The 22020-nt window shown below is 38.2% G+C and overlaps 2 protein-coding genes across 12 annotated transcripts in view; both read left to right on the plus strand.

Annotated features, from left to right (window-relative positions):
* Positions 1-6750, plus strand: part of rfx7a (regulatory factor X7a) — a 31505-nt gene extending 24755 nt beyond the window's left edge. For both annotated transcript variants that reach the window (XM_079866997.1, XM_079866998.1), the window contains one exon: positions 61-6750. In XM_079866997.1, coding sequence (XP_079723123.1) covers positions 61-3492 — 3432 coding nt within the window. In that variant the 3' untranslated portion in view covers positions 3493-6750. The remainder of the gene's footprint in view (positions 1-60) is intronic.
* A 1013-nt stretch (positions 6751-7763) lies between these two features.
* Positions 7764-22020, plus strand: part of fhod1 (formin homology 2 domain containing 1) — a 45594-nt gene continuing 31337 nt past the window's right edge. For all 10 annotated transcript variants that reach the window (XM_079866581.1, XM_079866580.1, XM_079866585.1 and 7 more), the window contains exons 1-3: positions 7764-8050; positions 9851-9957; positions 16364-16428. In XM_079866581.1, the coding sequence (XP_079722707.1) occupies positions 7886-8050; positions 9851-9957; positions 16364-16428 (337 nt within the window). In that variant the 5' untranslated portion in view covers positions 7764-7885. The remainder of the gene's footprint in view (positions 8051-9850; positions 9958-16363; positions 16429-22020) is intronic.

Here is a 22020-nt window from a genome sequence, read left to right on the forward strand (position 1 = left end):
ATTTATCTAATATTTATTTAACTAATGTTTCTCTTTTTTTCCTTTTTGTATTTCATGCAGGTTCAGAGGAGTAAGCAGTTAACGTCTCCTAGCCCTCTCCCCATGACAGCTGCAGACAGCAAAGTTCTTCCTGTAAACTTTCAAGTGGTTACCCAGTCAGTGCAGTCTGTTAAGCAGTGCCCCAAGACACCTCATAACATCCCAGCTAGTCCAGTAAGCGACCGGTCAGCCCGACAACGGTATGCCCAAATCCTGCCCAAACCATCTGCCTCAAGTGGCATCACCCTGCGCTCGCCAACCCTGCTCATCACCAACAGCCCCATCAAGACGGTAATGTCAACTCCGCACGTCAGTTCGGTCAATGTTGTCAAAATGACAACCATATCTCTGGGCTCCAATGGCAATGGTACCAACACACCAGCAGATACCCCTACCAGCAACAAAGTCAGACCTTCATCTGCTGGAGTTGCCAGCCTCAGTGATGATCCACAGCCAGTTACGCGTGTTCGCAGTGGGTCTATAGCTGCAATGTCATCTGTTTTGGCAAGATCCGGACGTTCAACCACAATGCCTGTCATCGACACTAAAACAAATATCGAAGCCATAATTGGAGGTGGTCAAGAGCAGGGTGGCACTAGTAGGCTGGCAACCACTTCAGACTCCGTTGGTGGTGTACATCGGTCAGGAATTCTTAAACCCAGAGCGACTAGCGTACCTACTCCTCTTGACAAGGGCTCTCTGGGATTGTACATAGGGACCAAATGCAATGGGAGGACACTCCTTAGTGCCAATACTCTGGCTGCTGGCAGTAATAATACATTTAACACTAATGAAAGCACTTTGTACCAGAACACAAGCAGCACTCAGTCAATCAGCAGTAATACAGTTGTGACGTCACCCAAAGATGTTGTGTTGGCATCCAAGAGCCCTCACAAGAGACCTGGCTTATGCACTGATTTGAGCCCAACACCTGTTAAAAAAGCCCACATCTCTGTACTATCAGCCAGTGGATCTGATGAACAGAAGTCTGAAATAATGATGAAGCCATTTCCAAGATCATGTACTCCAATCAGGCCAGAAAGTGCACCCACAGCCATAGGCAAAGCTACTGCAGCTCCGGTCAGGAATACTGGTTTCCAGACAATTCGCAGGCCACAAAGCACCTCCCAAGGAAGATGGGAAGGAGCTTCATCAGTTGTGGATTATAGAGTTCCTGTCCCCTCTACATCAAGTCAGGATACATCAGTAGGGAACACCATGTTTCAGACTGTTAGCAGGCCGCGAAGTATCTCCCAAGGGAGATGGGAAGGATCTTCAACAGGAATTGAAGGTAGAGCTGAGGTCACCCGTACTGTTAGTGCTCCAGGTCAAGCATTGCTACAACAAGTAACAAAAAACTCACAGAATTTGCTTATAGATCAGTCTGACGACTCCTCAGTATATGAACTGAAGAGTGTGTTTTGGGATAGTGAGCCACAAGATGGCACTCAACAACATCAAGAAGTCTATGGTCCGCAAATGGTGTCTGAGCCAAAGCAAATGTCCACCCCAGTGATGGAGCATCTTCCTGCGATTGCTCAACCCTCTCCTGCCAACCAACAGGCTCAAATGATTGACTATGGAACTCAGGCCAACGTTGGCTACTACCCCTTTAATGATGATGACATGACCCAGGATAGCATCGTCGAGGAACTTGTACAAATGGAAGAGCAGATGAAAATTAACAATAGCATACAAAGTTTCAGCAACTGTGTGGATATTTCACTGCAGGGCCAGCATCAAACCATGCAGACTACCATAATGTCTACCTTCCAGACTAACACCCTGTACTACAGCTCTGCTCATAGCAGCAGGACCCCAATCCAAACACCCACTCCGACACCTACTCCCACTTCAGAGATAATGGGAAACGGCCAGGGATTGATGCACGAAAGCCCCTGTTTGCGCCTAGTCCCCACCACTCCGGTCGACAGTGCTCTTGGAAGTAGTCGACAAACTCCTATTGGCACACCACACTCCAACTGCAGCAGTAGTGTCCCACCCAGCCCAGTGGAATGCAGGAACCCTTTTGCATTTACGCCGATTAACTCCAGCATCACTGGATACCACGATGGAAGTACAGTCTCCTCGAGCCCTGTCAAGCCCATGCAAAGACCAATGGCAACGCATCCAGATAAGACTAAACTGGAGTGGATGAACAGTGGGTACAATAACAGTGGTGGGAACTCTAACAATTGCATTAGCATTCTGCCCAGCTACCAAGACCTGGTAGATGACCACTTTCGAAAGCCTCACGCCTTTGCCATCCCGGGCCAGACCTGTCAACCACAAAGCAGACATCATGACACTCATATCAGCCGCTTGACACCCATTTCACCTGTCCAGCAGCAAGTGGCAAGCATGGCTAGCCTCAACAAGAAAGAGGGTTTTGCTGTCCCAGCACCCCTTGACAACAAAGCCAGCACCACCTCAGGGTCTGGAACATTTCGTTGCCGCAGCGTTAGCCCGGCAGTCAGGCAGCGCAACTTGAGTGGGACTCAAGCTCCCAATGTTCCCCAATCTGTGGTCTCTCCTTTCAACTCACCTGTAACACCTGAAGTGCTAAACATCTTTTCTAACTTTGACCCTGATGTAAGTGTCAGCAGCATGGCACAGAGGAGTCAGTCCGTTCCAGTGACCGTGATGATGCAGTCTGAGGTTCTACCCATGCAATCAGGCCAGCAGATTAATACCAAAAATATCACCAATGTCCTCATCAGCAAAATGGATGTCGATGGAGATGACTCTGTACGTGGCCTCGGAATCAACAACATGCCGTCCAACTACACTGCCCGCATGAATCTCACCCAGATTCTGGAGACCACCACAGTGCCCAGCTTCCCTGGTAGTGCCAGCCACCAAGCTCTGATCTCACCTTGTTCATCAGCCTTTGAGTCCCAAAAGCCTGGTTACCTCATGAAAAATGCCAGGGAGGAGCTGACGAGTTTCTCTGTAGACGAAAGCCAAGCACAATCAGCCTCAGGGGAGCACCAGCCGTCACAACAGCAACAGCACTTAGGCAGACGGCAGCTCCTTGGGCAGGAACAGCAGAGTCAGGCCATGCTGTTGCCTCTACAGCAAAACCTCCAACAACATCAGCACCAGCAACCATTGGATTTAGACCGAACTGTTAAAGATCTTTTAAATGAGGAAAGCTTGAATGCTAGCTCACAGCTTGTGGGTCAAGGATCAAAGCTCAGTGCTGGGGGTTCAGAGTTTCCCAGCGATATGCGACTAACCTCTGAGCTCACCGGTGGCATAAATGACTTAAATACATTGGACACCAACCTTCTTTTTGACCCTTGTCAACAGCCAGGACAATATGAAGACTCAACACTGGAGGAACTGAAGAATGACCCACTTTTTCAACAGATTTGCAGCGAGACTGTGAATTCTGCTGGCTTTGACTGGTTGGAGAGTAAAGACCAGGCAACAGTGGAAATGTTGGGTTAATTTGTGCTTTTGTGTTGTTTTTATATTTGTATAGGTTTCTATGTATGCATTTTTGAAATCTCATTGATGTATGTATTCACCTCATTGTTGTGCACCACCTACTATAGTAAGCCCCTGGACATCGTGATGCAGGTCCATATTGAAGTGCCAGGCTGAACAGAAATTATTGCGCTTTCAAAATTGTTGGGTTTTTGTCTCAATGGTTAGTGCAACACAGTCTAACCGGGGAGTGCTGTCACATTTTGCCTCCTCTTTCCCACCAGTTTTGTAAAGAAAACCCACGTCAGAGCTTTACATAAGGAGTCATCAGAAAGCTTTTTTATGCCTCAACACTGTTTCATGCATTAATTTACGCAACTTTTTTATAAACCTTTGAACATTTTGCAGTCAAAGGGCATTGTATTGAAAATTGGAAAATAAGAATTTCCTTTTAACCCTTTATCTTAAAGAAAGATATTTGTATTTTGAGGTTAACACCAGCTGTATGGGGTACTTTACCTCATCTAATTAGCTTTTTTTCACTCTGTTAAGAAAATCGGTGCTTCCATTTGCAGTAAACCATAATAAGTGACAACTTTGAACATATTACTGTAACATCTTTATTGTCTTCAGTAAACAAAGAATAAGGGAAGATCACATCAGCTTTGTTAAGCTTTCAGGTTATGCTTAATATTGAAATATTTCAACTTATACCAGCAGCAGCTGTTCAAAAAGTAATAACTTGCTGGCTCACATTACAAATTCTATTTGTGTGCAATAAGATAAGTGATATTTGCAGATTCATTCTTATTGCCACTGTCAATTGGGATGTATGCAGCACAAAAGTTTTTTTTTATTATATTTTTTACGTTAGATGGCTGGTGATTTTATGTTCAAAGTGAATAAATGAGTGCACTTTTGCTATTTAATGTTATATTCTAATATTTAACTAAATTGAAATCTCTGAGAGACCTTTTTTCTTTCTTTCTTTTTTTTTTTTTTTTTTTTTGGCAATATGCTGTCCTGAGCTGCATCTCAGGTTTCCCCCAGTCTCTAGATTTAAAGAGATCATTCAGATTTTATCCCACAGAACAGGGTGGGATTTTTTTTATACACAATCATTACATAATAATGGCACTGGTTATTGCACTAGCTGGCACCTTTATATTGCATTTGCAATTTGAATATGACTGAGAAAAGGTCACATTTTAAATGGAAGAATTAGAAGGAAAAATGGGGAAGGATTAATAGTAACTGGTGAAACAAAAATGCCAAAGTGGATTATAGTTGTGGAAAAAAGATTATAGGACAGTTGTCAAAACTATCTGAAATGTTTGTTTTATTGTCAACTATGCATTAATGAGGCTAAGAAAAAGTTGATTAGCCACATTTTGACTTCATATGAATTTCCCCCCAATTGATGCTTGTCATTTAGCAGTTTGCATAAATGATATTCATTGACGTATATATATGCTCTCATGCACATGCCTCGTTTTGGCATTTTAAATGACTTGAGCGATTAATTCAGGAACTTATTTATAACATGCACTATTAAAGAGCCTTTACCCCTTAATCAAAAGATCGTACCAGCTGTAAAAACCCAGATCACATTACTAATAAACAAACTCAGTGCTAATTTCAAAGCTGTAATGAAGACATTTAATTCAAATGGCCATTACTGTACCATGCTGTATTGACGCACTTGATTAGTAGACTGCTTTCAGAATATCAGAGCTTACACTTTGTTTCAGAGTGTGGTAGTTATTAAAGTCCATCTTAGCCTTACTTCCATACCAAAGACAAGTTTTGGAGTTACTGAGAAGAATGTTGAAGTAATTCTACCTTTTTAGTATCACCACTTTCAAATTGAATTATTACCCCAGCTTTTAAGGTGCATGTTTTAAAATGAATTTGTGGAAATATCACCCAGGTTGAAATGGGGCCAAGATTGTGGGGTTGAAAAGGGAATTTGTTTTGTGAATACATAGTGGCATTTGCATAAGACCACTGTATCACTTGAATTTTATTTACTGATCATGTCAGACTTCGTACTTCTGGTATTTGTAGCAGGACGATTCTTATGGGATGAAAAAGTGGACTATTGAACTTCTGTTTGTGACGCGCTGTAAATAAGCTCCATTCATAAAAGGGAAAAAAATGTCAATGTATTACCAGTTTGACTAACATTCATATTGACAATATGACCATGATAATAGTCATCAATGGTCCTTGACAGTTTTCTGTTTTGTTTTTAATTGTTACAATTAATAGTTTACACAACTAGACATCTCTTGTATAGATATAGATGTGTGAGTTTTCATTTTCAAGCATTGTTTTCTATTTATTATTAATTGGTTTCAGGTTGTTTTTTTTATTGCATTTTTTTTTTTTTTTTGCAGAAGAGTGCTTTTGTGTGGGAATATAGCATGGATTTAAAAATATGTATTGTGGTTTTATATTACAAGATTGCATATCTTTTTCTCTCTTTTTTTGATAAACAGGGATCTAGCAGTTAACACTGGAAATGTAACAACTGGAAATTCGCAAAGTTCTAGTGGTTCCTTTTATTGCACTAATTTCTTCAATGAGCTTTGAGAATTTCAGTGCAGTACATGAAGCCTCAATAGACTGTTTTGAAGAACTACTTTTTGGAAAAAGATTCAAGTAAAAAAAAAGAGTCCTATGAGGATCTTGGTGAGAAGTACTTACATGTAAATAAGTGAAAGCAATTAAAATGTTTAAATAATTTGAACGTTTAATAATCGAACGTTCATTACATTATCAAAATCGTAAATATGCATTTGTTCAGAATCACTGTACATAAATGTCATAACTCTTTATAGTAACAAGTATTTCTGTTCAACAGAAGAAAGTTCACTCGTTGACTTGTTTTGAAATAACTCAGATAATGTCTGGTGTTAATTTTTTTAATTTTTTTTACATTTATTTTAAGTCTTCATGTACTATTTCCTTCTGCTTAAAGTATGTATGTGAACATTTGTTTTTGAACAAGCACTACTATTTCTACTTTAATGAAGAGGCAGGCCAGAATTGTGACTGTATTATTCACTGACCTGGTAAAACCCTGTGTCTTTCTTTCTTACCTTTGCTATTCCCTATGTTGTTATTGTTTATGTACAGACTCTTTATGGTAGTTTGATCAATTTAAGACATTTCTGCAAGATTTTCTTCATTCTTTTGTATTATAAGTGCTGACTGATGTTGAGATTTTTTTTTTTTTAAAGTGGTTTTAAAAACCAATAAACATTTTGTAAAGTATTGCAAATATTCTGTTCTGTCTGTAGATGAAGTTACTTATATCTAAAACTGTTCCAGGCAATCTGAAAGGCCTGGTTGGCTTGTGTAAAAAAAAAAAGTGTTTAAAAAAACTTCATTCAAATTATTCTATGTAAAGAATACCAACAGTTGTCCTGGCCATAGGTCAAAAACAAACAAACGTACAAGTCCTGACAGCCTTACCAGATCAAGCTGAATTTTGAGCATGGTGCATCAGATCAGCTAGGTCTCCACCAGCTTAACCAATGTGGTCTATGAACCCTAACCAGGGGTGAGTTTCCCAAAAGCATCGTTACTTAACTGTGGTCGCAAGTGTGTTGTAACCTCGGGACTTGCAGGCTATAGTTGACTGAGAAACGTAGCCCAGGTTGACCTTGGCCATGTAAAACCTATCCATTGAAATTCATGAGAATTATTTAACACATACATACATGAATATATGGGGAAATAGTGTTTATAGAAGGGCTGTGTGTTTCAATGGAAGTAATTGAGAGAGTATCCTTTGGCTGGTGATGAGTCATTTTCTTTGCATGAAATTTGAACTCAACACACAAACAGACTCATCACAAATACAACTTTATCTGACCAGCAGATGGAGCTATAACACATTTTTTACAGTTCAGTACGCTGTACCTGCTCACATTGAATACTTTTGCATATATATTGAATAAATTAACATGTGAGGTTGTCAAGAAATATACCCTATATAACGTGCTATGGAGTCTCATTTTAAAATGTTTTATTATTGCTTCAGTAATTGTGTGGAGTGACATAATACATGTGAGCTGCTGAGCTCATATCAGTCCTTGTATTTTATTAAGAACTGCATACTAGTAGTATACTACTCTTTATAATACTTTTACCATATCTTTCTATGACATAAAAGTAGAGTACTAGAATGTGTTCCCGAACTCAGCATTGAAGTTCATTCGGCCTGTTTCCTGATGACGTCATTGCTCTGCTCTTTAATTTGACTACAGCCCGAGTTTCACTTCAGTGTTGACAGTGGCGCGTGGTGGGTCAGTCGCTTTTCTCCTTTATGCGACTTGTTATAACAAACAGAAATCTGCGGTGGAAAGCGAGTTTAACTTTTAGACTTTGTGACCACGGATGAACAATGGCTACAATAACGTGTCGAGTGCAATATCTGGAGGATTCAGACCCATTTGTGTGCACAAATTTCCCCGAGCCCCGCAGACCTCCGCAGTATGACTTGAACGAGCATTTGCCGTTGAACGAACAGATCGCCGGTGTTCACAAACTGCTCGAAGCGCCTTTGAAGGTCAGTGAACCTCATTTGCCTCATAAAGGGGTGCTGCTGCTTACCTGCGCCGAATGCCTGATAAGTGTCAGCGTGTAAGTTGACTATTTTAGGCATTAAAGCTCTGCGTAACGCCAAATTAATGACTAATGTTTGTATTCATAATCATTTGGAAAGGGCTCGGTTCATTATGTGAATGAATAGTCCATAGATCAACCTCCTGGTACTGTGTGAGAGTTTATGGTGTACTGGTGGGAGTAGGGTCGGAGTGCACACATCTGAGTGCTTTTGAGGAAAAATGCTGTTCGTAAACATTAAGGTCAAACTAAATATGATTTTTACTTTGCATGGAGGTTTGCTTCTTTTACTGTTACCATAGTTTAAGATGTTTTCCTGGTATCAGGGTTGCGCGCGCAAAATGTGACTGTTAAATACTAGGTTTTTGTTAATTGAAGTTAGTTAAATTTGTCACATAAGTTTATTAAATGTATCTAATAATTATCATCAGCACAACAAAAAACGTGGTATTTGTGCCTCTGATACTTGGAAAAAAAGAAGAAGAAAAAAGTCGTTGAATATGCCCATATTGTAGTACAATGTTTCAATGGTCATTAAATTGTCAGTGTCCTCATTTAAGGACATCTCTAGGCTAGGTGAGTCCTCATTCACCTGCCTTTATTCATGGATACTGGATCAACTTTTTAACCATTGCTAGGAAAGTAGAACAGTGACAATGTGTATCGTTAAAATAGTGTACAAAATAGATCCATGCTGATCCAATGCACATTAAACCACTTCACAGAGATCTGTGTTTCCAAGTGTGTTTGTATCAGTGGCGTTTCCTCCAAGGAGGCAGTCTCTCCTAAAAAAAACTGGATGAGGGAAGAATTGGTTGCCTATTACAAATAAAGCAACGCAAATATTACAAAATGTGACATTAAAAAGTGTAAAAGTCACTCGTTTTTCTAAAGCAACACTGTCCAACAGTGACACCCGCAAAAGTTACAGCGGGACACCACGTCTCTCTTGCCTCCCCTGAGCCCATTGAGTTTTAACAGACCCCCCCCCCCCCACCCCCCAAAGCGTGTGGTGGGTTTAGTGGGGGAAAGTGACATAAGAGGAGGCAATGCCTCCATCGCGCTGTGATTGGATATGATCGGTTATGATTGGTAAATCCCGCATCTTGTATTCGTGCTCATTCACAAATCGGCCTGAATGAAGATGATGATGGCATTAATGGGAAGACTTATTAAAAAAATAAGTAAACAATTCAGCCACTTAGATATCAGATAGAAATGGCCAGAACACATGATGATTATATATTAGTGAATGTAAGCCAGCAACTCTTCGAGAGAGTCTCCAATGCTTGAGCTCCAGAAATGCCTGCAGCTGGAAAGTGAGTTGATGCTTGCGGAAAGGGTGGAATCTGTAAACAGAAGATAAGCTCAGCTCCTCAATCAACCCATTATTACAGCACAGCTTCAGATGTGACTCTGCATCAAACACTGCCATATGAGAACAATAACCTCTCTTTTGCAGTAGCTGACTGATAATGATGGCTGATTGTTGTGAATGAGTGCATTTTCATAAGCTTATAATGTGAATGTGTTTCCAGGGTTACATGTTTGAGATTGGATTTTCACTGTTATTTTGTACTTGTGGTGTAGTTTGCATCTTGTCAGATCAAAATATGTGAAAAAGGACTCATCATCTTCCAGTTGCACATTCAAAAAGCATGAGTCTAATATGAAGCAGCCATCTGTTCGTGTTGTGTGTCATGAAACCATGTTAGGCAGTGATGTTCATCTGTCTCTTTCTCAGTTAGAGGAGTGTGCACTGCAACTGGCTTCTAATGGCAACTATCTGGATCTGGATTCATCACTTGCTGAACAGAGAGATGATCTGGAGCAGCTCTATGAAGATGTGGAGTAAGAATGACTTTACATTTTGCCATCCAATCATCTTTCTCTCTTAATTTTTCTTTCTTACTTTGTTTCTCTCTTACTTAGGTTGACTTTTCCCAGAGATGGAAACTTGCATATAAAACAAAAAAATAAAAATAACCTGAGACTTAACTTGCCTGACTGGCCTTCAACTTCAAAATAGAGACTTATGAAGCCTTAAAGTCTGCGTGAACCGGAAGTTGCAAACAACTTTTCTCCAGTGTTGTGACGTATTTCCCAGTGAAAAGGAATATTGAACAGAGTGCAGGGTTTTACTCTAGCGCTTCTCCTCTCCATCTCTACTCATAGCAGACTAACGGTTTGAGGGGAGTGGTTAAGTGTTTCCCAACCCAAGCCGTCAAACCTACATCATCAGAGAAGGAATGCCATTCCAGAGCGGAAGTAACTTTTCAGATTTTGATTAAAGATTACGACGGCAAACAAATTAATTTACTTGCACGGATTAATTGTTCACCACAAGACTAGTAATATGCGCTAACAAAGTAAATAGGGCCAATTTTGATTTCAGTTGGACTATAAGCCTTGTAGTCTTTTTGTCTACAAAAACATTTTCTCAAAAAATTGTTTAGATAAAAGGGAGCCTGTCATTCACTCTGTCATGAAAACAAAAATAAATGTTCAATAGTGGCATTTACAGAAAGAAAAAAAGTTGACAATTTTTTTTTTTCTAAATCTCCTCCCTTGCTGACTTATGAATAAACTGTTCATTTTAAAAATAATAATGAAAAAAACTCCTATACGTTGGTTCAGGGAAGAATTAATTATAATCAAGGAAATACTTGGAAACAAAGTATTGTTCAGCAACAGAGTTTATAAAACTAAAAATTAAAAAAATAACGAAAGGTATATGAGTCTTGACTCTGTCTCAAATCTTAGTCTTTTGTCACAAATCTAAGCCTAGACTTGAAAGACTTTAGACATGGCTTAGTCTCTACGTCAAAGACTTAAACATGTTTGCCTCCTTTTCACCTTTCTTAGTTTTAAAGGGGTGATTGATTGTGATTTCTTTTTTCTAACTTTAGTTAGTGTGTAATGTTGCTGTTTGAGCATAAACAACATCTGCAGACAAAGTCAAACTCAAAGTTCAAAGCAAAGGGAGATATTTTCTTTTAAAGAAATTGCTTTTTAAGGGCTACAACAAACGGCTGGTAGGGACTACACAACATTCCTCTCGGGTTAGTGACATCACTAACCCTAAAATTTACATAAACCCCGCCCCCGGGGAACGCGATTTATAGATTATCATGACAGAATATGCTAATCAATGACTATAAGATAACTACACAAGCTACATAAATTCAACTAACCATTCAGAAAGGTTGTCTACATGTTGTCACTTCTTGAGTCTCTCCATCTTTGTCTGACTCCAGTTTGAACATAAAAGACTAAAAGTTTTTGTAATTTTCAAGACACAAGCCATTGTAGCTCCGCCCCCCATGTGCCAGGAGCAGCAGCTCATTTGCATTTAAAGGAACAGACACAAAAACGGTGCGTTTTTGCTCAGCCTCAAAAAGTGACAATTTTAACATGCCATTTAAAAATATCTGTTGGGTATTTTGAGCTAAAACTTCACATACACACTCTGGGGACATCAGAGACTTATTTTACATCTTGTGAAAAGGGCATTATACCACCCCTTTAATGAATAGGAAATACAGCATAAAATTCCGTAAAAGTGAAGGAATATTTCCATTCTTGGGTCAGTCAGAGTTCTTAGTCACATTCAAAAACCAAATTTGGGAGAATTGTTCATAACGTGAATGTTACTTACTCACACACAGATATTCTTAGTGAGGCCAGAGGGACAACATTAGTCAGAGACGCTGGGAACGTGGCTGCATAATGATAGAGCGTTTAGAAGAGAGAGTGGATAAGAAAAGCTTGCAGCACTCCACTGATTTACCTATTTTTTTTGGGATGTGCAACAATGTAAATGTTAATCCAATTTTGACCTCTGAGGACTTTATATCATTGTACGTTTATCATCAAGTGATGTTTTCAGCACTGCCCTCTCTAATGCTATATTTAGTCGTCTTTTTATTACATGGTGGTGTCATTAGACTATAATCATGACTTTGCATTCTCAAGTATCTTGATGGTCATGTCCTGTAGAACATTTGTATGCTGGCTTTGTAGATCTGATATTAAATCTTTAATATTTGAGATTATAAATGAATTCTTAATAACATGGTCCATAGAATAAGTTAGAAACTTGTCTGTTTGTGAAAGTACAGCTGATAAAATTCACACCCTTTGGGATACATGACTTAAGAACGAGAATGGGTTTCAGCCAACACACGCATGGCTGTTCGTAACTGTTTTACGGTTTGGCGAATTTTTGGATAATTCGTAGAGTCTCATTTGCCAGTTTTTGTACATTCTGTTTGCGCCCCAATGATGGTTAGGTTTAGTGGTGGACCTTCATGCTTACTTTCTTTCAAAAATCACATTGTACATATTTGCTATACAAAATCACCACCTCGTAAAATACTTACACAAAAGTGTACTTTTAGTCTAATTTAGTCTGTGCGTGAGAAAGGGGCGTTCAGTTTATTTTGTTTCATACTAATTAGACTATTGTTTAGCTCCCAAGATTCATTTACATTTTCCTTCAGCTGGTTCAGGAGATTGATTGAAATTCAGTTTTTAGTTCATACAACTGTATCCAATTCACTTAATCTTTAATTCTTCTGAGGTGAATTAGAGGTTGTTTTTATATAAATAAGCAGTGTGCACTGCTGTAAGTTGTGAGTAACAGAGACACACTGATTAATTTTCTTCTCTTGCTCCCTTTCTACCTCCGGCTCGGTCTTTGTCTCTCTAGTGTAGGTGAAATGCTCAACTTTCCTCAGCTAAAGGACAGATTGTTCAGTTTGTTTATGTATATTTTTAATCCAACCTTATTTCAGTATTAGACGAAAAACATTATTTTAGCCTGCCATTGTTAAGGATGTGCGTCTGGCAGAACAAAGTAAAATCAAGAACATTTCTATGATGTTTGTAGGCCTCAGTCTCTACACATCCATCCATTTGTTCCTCTGACCGGAAGGAACAGAATTGAAACCTCGCTGCTGATTCTGTTGTGGTCAGGAAATGCACCGATAACTCTGTTCTCTCTGTGTTTGTGTTTAGTCTTTGATAGTATAGCTGAGGAATTCCCCCATTTTGTGTTTTTTGTTTTGTAACAATGACTAATTTTACCATGAATTTTCATCTGATAGCAGCTAAATGTCTGTTTGATGTCCATAAAACCATTACAACTTTTGAATAAGTATTTGATGTCTCATTAAGGATACGCTTTTCTGACATTGTTAAATGCTCAGTCATGCTCAAAATGCTGATGAAATAAAATCTACACAGGTGTACACCGTGTAACAGTTTTTGGGATGTACCATGACACTTAAGAGGGATGGTACTACTGGTACTGTGACAGTACAGCTTGAAGAAAATGGCCCTAGCGTGGTTTACACATTGATGTTTAAGAAGACTGATTTTAAGTCATTTAATATATAAATAACAGGGTAATTTATAAAGATGTTTGACTTTGTTTGGACATGCTTGAATAAATGTGTGTATTGGCTAAACCATAAACAATGGCTGGACTAAAAGCACTAATTTGATATTAATGCTTATTTAATATTCATTTATACTGTTTAAACCGTGCCAAGCTCTTATGTAGAACGTCCATGACCCCCCTGAATGTTCGGCCTTACCTAATTATGACAGGTATCAGTTTCACTAAATCATTTACTAGCGTTGCTTGGTAACACACAGTCATGTGACACACCAAAGGCATGAGTGATTTCACACAGGCAGAGCCAGCATTGCAGTGAGTGTGCTGACCACAGCTTAGACTGGCCGTCTCAGAATACACTGAATAGAGCAAAAACACTAAACCGCAGATCTAGAACTCTGAGTCAGCTCAAACTGAAGTATTGCATAACTTTGGCACTGTAATACTTATTGCAGATTTTTTTCCAGATTTGTTCAATCTTGCTATGGAGAACCAGTTTAAAACCGGAGTGCTGTATTTCTAAAGAGTAATGTGAAGTAAATGTAAAAGCATACACTCCATTCCACTCAAAAGCTTGGGGTCAGTTTTTTGGAAAGACATTATTTTATTTAGTACTTTTATTCAGCAACGATACATTAAATTGATCAAAAGTGACCGTAAAGACATTTATAATGTTAAAAAATATATATAAATAAAAATAAATAAATGTTTCTATTCCTCAAAAAATCCTGAAAAAAAAATCTTTGGTTACACTTTATTTAAATGTGTCCTTGTTACAGTGTAGTTATACATAAGAAGTTAGTAATATTAGCATCAACAACATATATTTACTATTGTATGTAATTATGCATAATTTACTGTTTTTATTACAGTAATTACATGTAACATGTAATGACACTGTAAGATTAAGTGTTACCAAATGTTTTATGGTTTCCACAAATGTATTAAGCAGCACAACTGTTTTCAATATTCATAATAATAATGAATGTGTTTTGAGCAGCAAATCATCCTATTAGAATGATTTCTGAAGGATCATGTGACACTGAAGACTGGAGTAATGATGCCAAAAAAAAAATCCAGCTTTGACATTACAGGAAATATTAATAGAACAATTTTAAATAGAAAAATATTTTGTAATATTTATCTTACTGAACTCAAACTTTTGAACATTATTGTATTTTATCAAGAACTGATTCAGCATGAGTTAAGATTTTTTTTAAAGCTACACTGTCATTTTTTAAGTTGATTCTTAGTAAAAAAAAAACACTCATTCATGTGTAATTACTTCCACCAACTACCGGTAATCAAGCATTCTCGTAAGCGCAGATTCTGCCATTCAAAATACATACGAGCGAGTCGCTCGAATGGCGGCAGCCATGTTGCGCCTCCATCTTGAAAATACATTAGCCAAAGAGGGACATACCTGGAAATTCAAGCTTCGCCTTTCGCGCTTTTACACTCAGTGGCACCGTGACGAATGCGAGGGGGAGATTACTCGCGACTGGAATAATACGGCCACCGTAGGCGTTAAAACGCCCTCGGAATGGGAGGGGCTTAGAAAGTAATATTCAGTTGGTAGTCATATACAATTTCACTGCTAGATGGGAGAAAATCTTACACAGTGTAGCTTTAAAGGTATAGCGGAGGATTTTCTTTTTCCGGGTGGATCATCAAGACTATTGGTCCTCCTAAGTGTCAATCATTCTGGTGATATGTTTACGTAAGGCCGTCGTACGTGCTCGTGCACACGATTCACACGATGGCGTGCGCTCAAAACACAGGTTGGGCTTCCCACTGATGCCTCAGTCGCAAAGTTTCTTGACAGGTAGAGTTTGGCATGCTATTTGGAGAAATCCATTTAAAATCACTGCTAGTAAAAGTTAATGTAAGCTATGATTAGCTCGTGCATGCTCTCTCGTGCACACGTTTAATAGGCGTTCCCTCTCGGGAGCAGGTAGAGTGTTGCGCATGTGCATTTTTTCAAAAAGTGGAGAGGGCGGTTCTTTTCTAAAATTCGGGAAAATCCTCCGCTAGCCTATACCTTTAAGATTGAGACCACTGCTAAATCTGTTAAAATCATGTTCAGCTCTGTCATGCACTCAATCTCAAGAGATGATGTAGCCAGTGTATATGTCACTCACCTACACCTCTCAAGTCTAAGGGATACAATTGTCGGGATATTACAAAAAGCGACTTGTTGAAGGCGGACTAGTAGCTGCTCCATGCCAGTGAAAATGCCATCAGTATTTTTAATTGGGTGGTCATATTTTTTCTAAATTGCACAGTGTTTGCATTTGTGGGTGCATGTGTTTAAAGCATACACGGTGTGTATGTATTTGTAAGCTGGCAAAATTGTAGCCAGAGCTCCTTCAGGTTCACTGAAACTGACAACAGGAAACGCGTCATTTGAAGCAGCAGCACTTGGAAAATAGAAGACAAAACTGGAGTGTGTGTTCATCTTTAAGTGTCTTTGTGACTGGGCGTATGAACCACACAGAAGATTGTGCAGAAAACGTAAGACTTGGAGCAGTCCATTTTTAGCCACGAACACCCTTGATGCATAGTTTCCATGCCTGTTTACTCTCTCTTTCCATACCTTAATCCCTTCTGACCCATATTCTCTCTTTCTGACTCTATGTCTCCAGTCAACCTTCAGTAAAGTGTATGCGTCTGCAACTGGAATAATGACCAATTCAGAATATGTTTTAAATGTACTTTGCTCCATCTGCATTATTATTCAAGTAGTGAAATAATTCAGGTGAATAGAACTTGCCTAGAATGCTGATGAGAAGTATAAACTGGTCGTTTATGTGAATGAATGTTATTGAGTTTGCTTAATTTTTCTTCTTTCTACAGAAAAGGCAAAAAGCCCATCTTGATTCTCCGTACGCAGCTGTCAGTGCGGGTTCATTCCATCCTAGGTAAGACTATGTGCACAATAATACGCCTTGATGAACGTGACAGATTATTTGCGCGCTCATTTCAGCGTTTGTATGTGTTTTGCTGAGGTGGCAAGTACGTCATCCCTGGCTTTCCACTCTGGCTGTTGGTTTAGTTTGTCTTGGAGAAGGAAAAAATGGGCTACATTCTCCAGAAATGCTGAAATGATATTATCCCTGTTCGGTTATCCCCTCAGTTGGGATCATTACAACTATATCCTCAAATTCTTCAATGACACCTTCAGCGAGCTCTAGCTTCTCATTGTAACATGGATCTATTAAAGTAATGAACATAAAAGTGCCACACTTAAAGGGTTTGTTCACCCAAAAATTATAATTCTGTCATCATTTATTCACCCCTATGTTGTTCCAAATCTGTACAACTTTAGTTCATCTTCTAAACAAAAATTAAGGTATTTTAATGAAATCTGAGATTTCTATCCGTTAATTGACCGTTTACATAACTATCACTTTGACGCTTCAAAAAGTTCGTAAAGAGATCCTAAAATCCATATGAAGTGAGCAGTTTAGTCCATTTTCTCTGGAGACACAATTGCTCTTAGGCTTTTATTCACATATAAACATTCATCTACACATATCGGTTGTGGTAAACAGAAGCTCAAGCATGTTCACTTGACATTCGAGAACCAATGAGTTCATTCTCGTGTTACGCAGCACGTTTGAGCTTCAGTAAGAGGTTTGTTCTCACGCGTCAAGCAGGTTTGATTGAGCTTCTGTTTGTTCACTGAATCTGATCAATGTTAATTTCCAAATAAAAGCCTAAATTATATCTGTTCATCATTTAAAGTGATCAAGTCTCTTCAGAAAATTTGGAGCACACTACATGACTTTTGCCCAGATTTTTGTCCCAATTTTCAGTTTGGACGCGTCAACACTAGATGCCAAATATCAGAGCCATTCTGGGAGAAGAAATGTTGTGAAATGTTTGCTTCAGACTAGAATGCATTGTTTTCATTTGTCATGCATCTCCTAGAAACATGCTGCATGTCTCTGCATTAGTTTTTTTTTTCATTAGAGTCTGGTAGTGTGTGATTCTCATTAAGTGTCAAAGTTGGCAAGTGTATGATGCCTAGTGTTTTTAAAAGTCGTGTACTTGTATTCCAGCTAACATTACCATAGCATATGTTAAACAGCACTTGTGCATCTGCTCTGACCATTAAATAGTAAATACAATGGACATAAATTGTATTTTATGTGTTAATTTGTTCATGGGGTACAATGGTTTATGATAACAGCAAAGGCAGTCCTGATATTCTTTACACTTTCATGTAGTTTTTGGTTTAGTAAAGAGCTTGGGGACAAAACATGGTGTGTCTGCTCTCATTAAAGACTAACAGGAGCTTGACTAAACTCTGTTAACATCAGAGACTGTTTTACAAAAAACACCCTCAGAATTCTATCCTATCTGTTTAGTAATCGTGGTAATTTCAATGAGGAAACAGACAGTAATACAACCTGAAATAGACCTTTTCAGTTTCAGTAGTACAGCCCCAGGTGTGAACTGATAAGTTGGAATCTAAATTCTGATGTCCAGGATGTAGTTAAATAAATACCATTGTGAGTGTTCCCTCTCCAGAGATGCATAGAAATTGCAGAATGAATGACAGCCAATCAATGTGACCAAACCAGAACAATCCAGTTATAATCAACATAGCTATCTGCACTGCGAGTTGGCAAGTTTCATAAGACGGTGTAAACTTTCCTTTGCTAAATTTTTTTTCTTATTTAGGTAAGTGATTGTTTTTTTTTTTTGTTTTTTTTTTGAGGCAGAAAATATTTGACACAAGGTGAACAGAAGAGTAGGCTCAAACAAGGAAACACCCATGTCCCCTCTTTCTGTCTGAATGCAAGTCTTGTCTTGTATGACATTATCCTGATTTATTTTTCTACTGAAAGGGGGTGTGTGTGTGTGTGTGTGTGTGTGTGTGTGTGTGTGTGTGTGTGTTTGTTTGAGTGACTCAAAGAGAGTAACATACCTCAAGACAGGACAGACCGGTTCAGCCCTGGGTTTTTGGGTCACTGTATGCTACACACTACACAACACTCTCAACTGGCTCTCATGGTGTGCTGTGTGTTATCCATTAATCTGTGGAATTGCTTTTGTGCTCATGCACAATATATATATTTTGCAGTTTTACATGATAGATTTCTATTTCTAATCTACAACTGTGTTGTAATAATTGAGGTAATGCTGAGTCCTTGCAGCTTAATTGTGTTGTCAGGAATGTCATGTGGAATGTTTAGGAATTTTAGTCACATTGCCTGATTGTTTTGATAGTGTCTCTGCATGAAGTGTTTTTCTTTCCAGATCTGTTTTTCCGTTCCATGTTATATTGACTGCTTAAATATAAAAATTCAGAAATTCTTTGAAATGTTCAGTTTTTTTTAAACAACCTTTGTAATAACATTTGGATCGGTTTTAAATCAAAGAGAACTTCATTCCGCTCAGTCCAACCACCACAGAGCAGTTGTAGTGTCTGGCATACTTTCAGTTTGATTAATTGAGTCAAACTGTGCTCGCACTTTCACTCACTTGTTACAAACAAATGGCCAGGCTTCGTTCCAGTGCTCGCTGTGACTGCATGGTCACATGACTTTGGCTCTTGATTTGCTCTATTGATGTTTTCAGTGCCAGCTGGCCCAGCCAATCAGGTAAGAGTAAAAATAGTGGCTGATTTTACTGAGATCCAGCATTTTAATGAAGCACTTTATTATTATTATTATTAGTCATGGCTGTTTTTTATTTTTTCTGTTGGAACTGGAAATGGCTTGTCACTTTAGTAATGTCTAGAGAAATGTTTCTTTGTCTTCAAAGTTATGCTTGATCTTTAACAAAACTATGCATATGAATGGGTCTTTAGGTTGCGTGTGCTGCTCCTCCTCCAGTGATGTTTTTGAATGATGATTCGCTGAATCACGGCTTGCTTTTCCACTTTTACATAATTCACTTTTTTTTTTAAGTGTGAATTTGACTTTATCAACCGTGTGTTTTTCATACTCCTCCTGATCTCCAGCAAGTTCTCTCTTTTTCTATGTCAGAACACTGTGTTCCTTTCCATTCAGTATCAGATGTGTCCTCTGTTGCTCTCTGGTGCAGACATAATTTATGGAAACAAAATAATCTGTTGAGTTACTTCCCGGGTATCTGAAGGAGTGTGTTAAATGTTCATTCAGATTTATAACTCCACAGAGGCTCATCAATATCTAATGTGCTCATTGTTGCTCAAATAAGTGCTTCTGCTCCTTTATTAAACAGACACAAAGATTGTGGGGGTGGGGGGCGAAGACAGCCTTTATCTCCCTCTGTTTTCCTGTTGGTTTAGAAATAAGCTGATGCTGCATCCTGCATCCTGCATATAATAGTCATGTTTGAATCATGAAATACTTCCCTCTAAAGAGGAATTCAAATGTTGTAAGTGGAAAGAAAGAAATAGCACTTTGCACAGGTTCTCACAAAACAATGTAATTCATCATATCCTGTACTCAATCAAGTGTTTTTTTTTTTTTTTTTTTTTTTTTTTTTTTGCTGTCTGCTAGTAAAAGTTCAAAGCTTTTCTCAGAACCCTCAGCTTTCAGGTTCTTGCCATATTTTATTTATTATGGTATGCCGTACATCAAGTTTTGTAATTTTTAAAGACGGTTTTGAGCTGGAGAGTACTGTAATGGTCATAGTTTGCGCACTTTTGTACAAATTGTATAACAAAATAATTGAATCTGCTTTAGCTTTGGGGTCAGTGGTTCTCAACTTGTTAAAAAAAAAAAAAAAAAAAAAAACCGGGACAAACTTTTAAGGTGGCCTAAAAATTAATTACAATGATTTAAAATGGGACTAAATGAGCATTAAAATTGAGACAAAACAACTAAAAAATTTATATATTTCTCATTTTAATTCACCATCTCAACAACTGTTTTTTTTTTGTTGTTGAAAAATCGGATTCTCACTGTATTGAAATACCTGGATATTTAAGTGTGATATCTAGACCTCGGAAAGTCATGTAAATTAAGTCTTATAACTCAGTGGGCATTTTATATTGATTATATATATTTTTTTTCAGTTATGCCATATTTAATATATTTTATCGAGTAGAAGTTGTGAGTAAATAGTATATAAAAAACCATATTATAAATGTATTCTTAATCCTTATCAATCATGGAAAAAAAATGGAAAAGTCATAGGGCCTTATTATATTGCTGTGGATAATGGGGATAAAAATAAAAGGTTGGTACTGCTTTAAATAGCCCTTTTTGGATTTCTGGTTTCAGACAAAATATGCAGATATATGTAATACATGCAGTTTGTTTAATGCTTGATAAACTGCATGTGTAATATTGAAGCAACAATACATTGCCAAATAATAGATTGTGATGTCCATCCAGATAAAAACAATAATTAGCTTCATGTGCACTTTACTTTTAATTTAATTCGAATCGTTCAGAATAATCTCTTTTGATAAAGCTCCTGTATAGCCGTAAGCTCAGAAAAGGGCTGTGGTGTTTTTTAAGTGTTTCCCAAGTAATCGTCAGTAGGAGGAACAGTGTCATTTAAATTGGGCAACAGGAAATGCCATGCTGCAGATAGGTCATCCCTAAGGCCTCAGGCTTCTATTTCTTACTCTGTTTATGTGAGGCTGGTCAGCAGCACATACTGTTCAAATTTTAGCAAAGCCAACCATACGTCCGTCATTAGCATTCATTCTCTAACACCTCTACAGGCCCCTGTCCCTTGCACAGACACGTGAACATGACCCACAGGTCATGTTCATATTCAAGTAAACATTTTATTTAATCACTTCAAGTGCTGTTTCAAACCTTGACATGTACTACATTGTGCTAAAACAAGACAGCTGTGTTTACTTTTAATTTGATGCCACCCTCCCTGCACACTCTTAACCCACTTAAATACCTATAAAATCTTGTTTTGTGTGAGCTGGAGAGAGTTAAATATTTAAGCTGTAGATGGAAGTAGCACAGTGACTTCTGGATCTAACTAAACTGTTGTTGGCTGATCTGCTTCAAATCCATGTGTCTCCATACTGCAGGCTTCCCACAGTCATGGGAAACCTGGAATTATCAGGGACATCCCAGGCCTGGAAAGGTCATGGAAATTAGTTAAATCTTTATGGAATCGACATCTTTTTAGTGCACTTAAAAGGAGTAGTGAACCCAAAAATGTCAGTGGGGTCCATTTTTGTGCTGGATATTAAATGGATTAAAAATGGTTGAAACATTCTTTAAAATATCTTTTAAAGAATGAGGACGAATAAATGATTTTTGTCAAAAGGTGTGGGAACCCTGATATCAAAGGCAAACTGTAAGCCTGTCTCTGATTTCTGCATGTGAGCTCCTTGTTCAGACTTGTTGGCTGTCATATTGTGTGCTCTGAAAGAAAAGGTTATAATCTGGAGCTCTTACAAGTTTTTTTACAAGTTCATTGACATCTATTCCAAATGTCCTTTCCATTGAACTGACTTCACTGTAGCAGTTCATAAATGGATATATTTACTTTTTTCAAGACTAATGTATGTAGTTACAATTGGATGAGAAAAATAATCT

This window comes from Squalius cephalus (genome assembly GCF_949319135.1).
Source record: "Squalius cephalus genome assembly, chromosome: 3".
Classification (NCBI taxonomy): Eukaryota; Metazoa; Chordata; class Actinopteri; order Cypriniformes; family Leuciscidae; genus Squalius; species Squalius cephalus.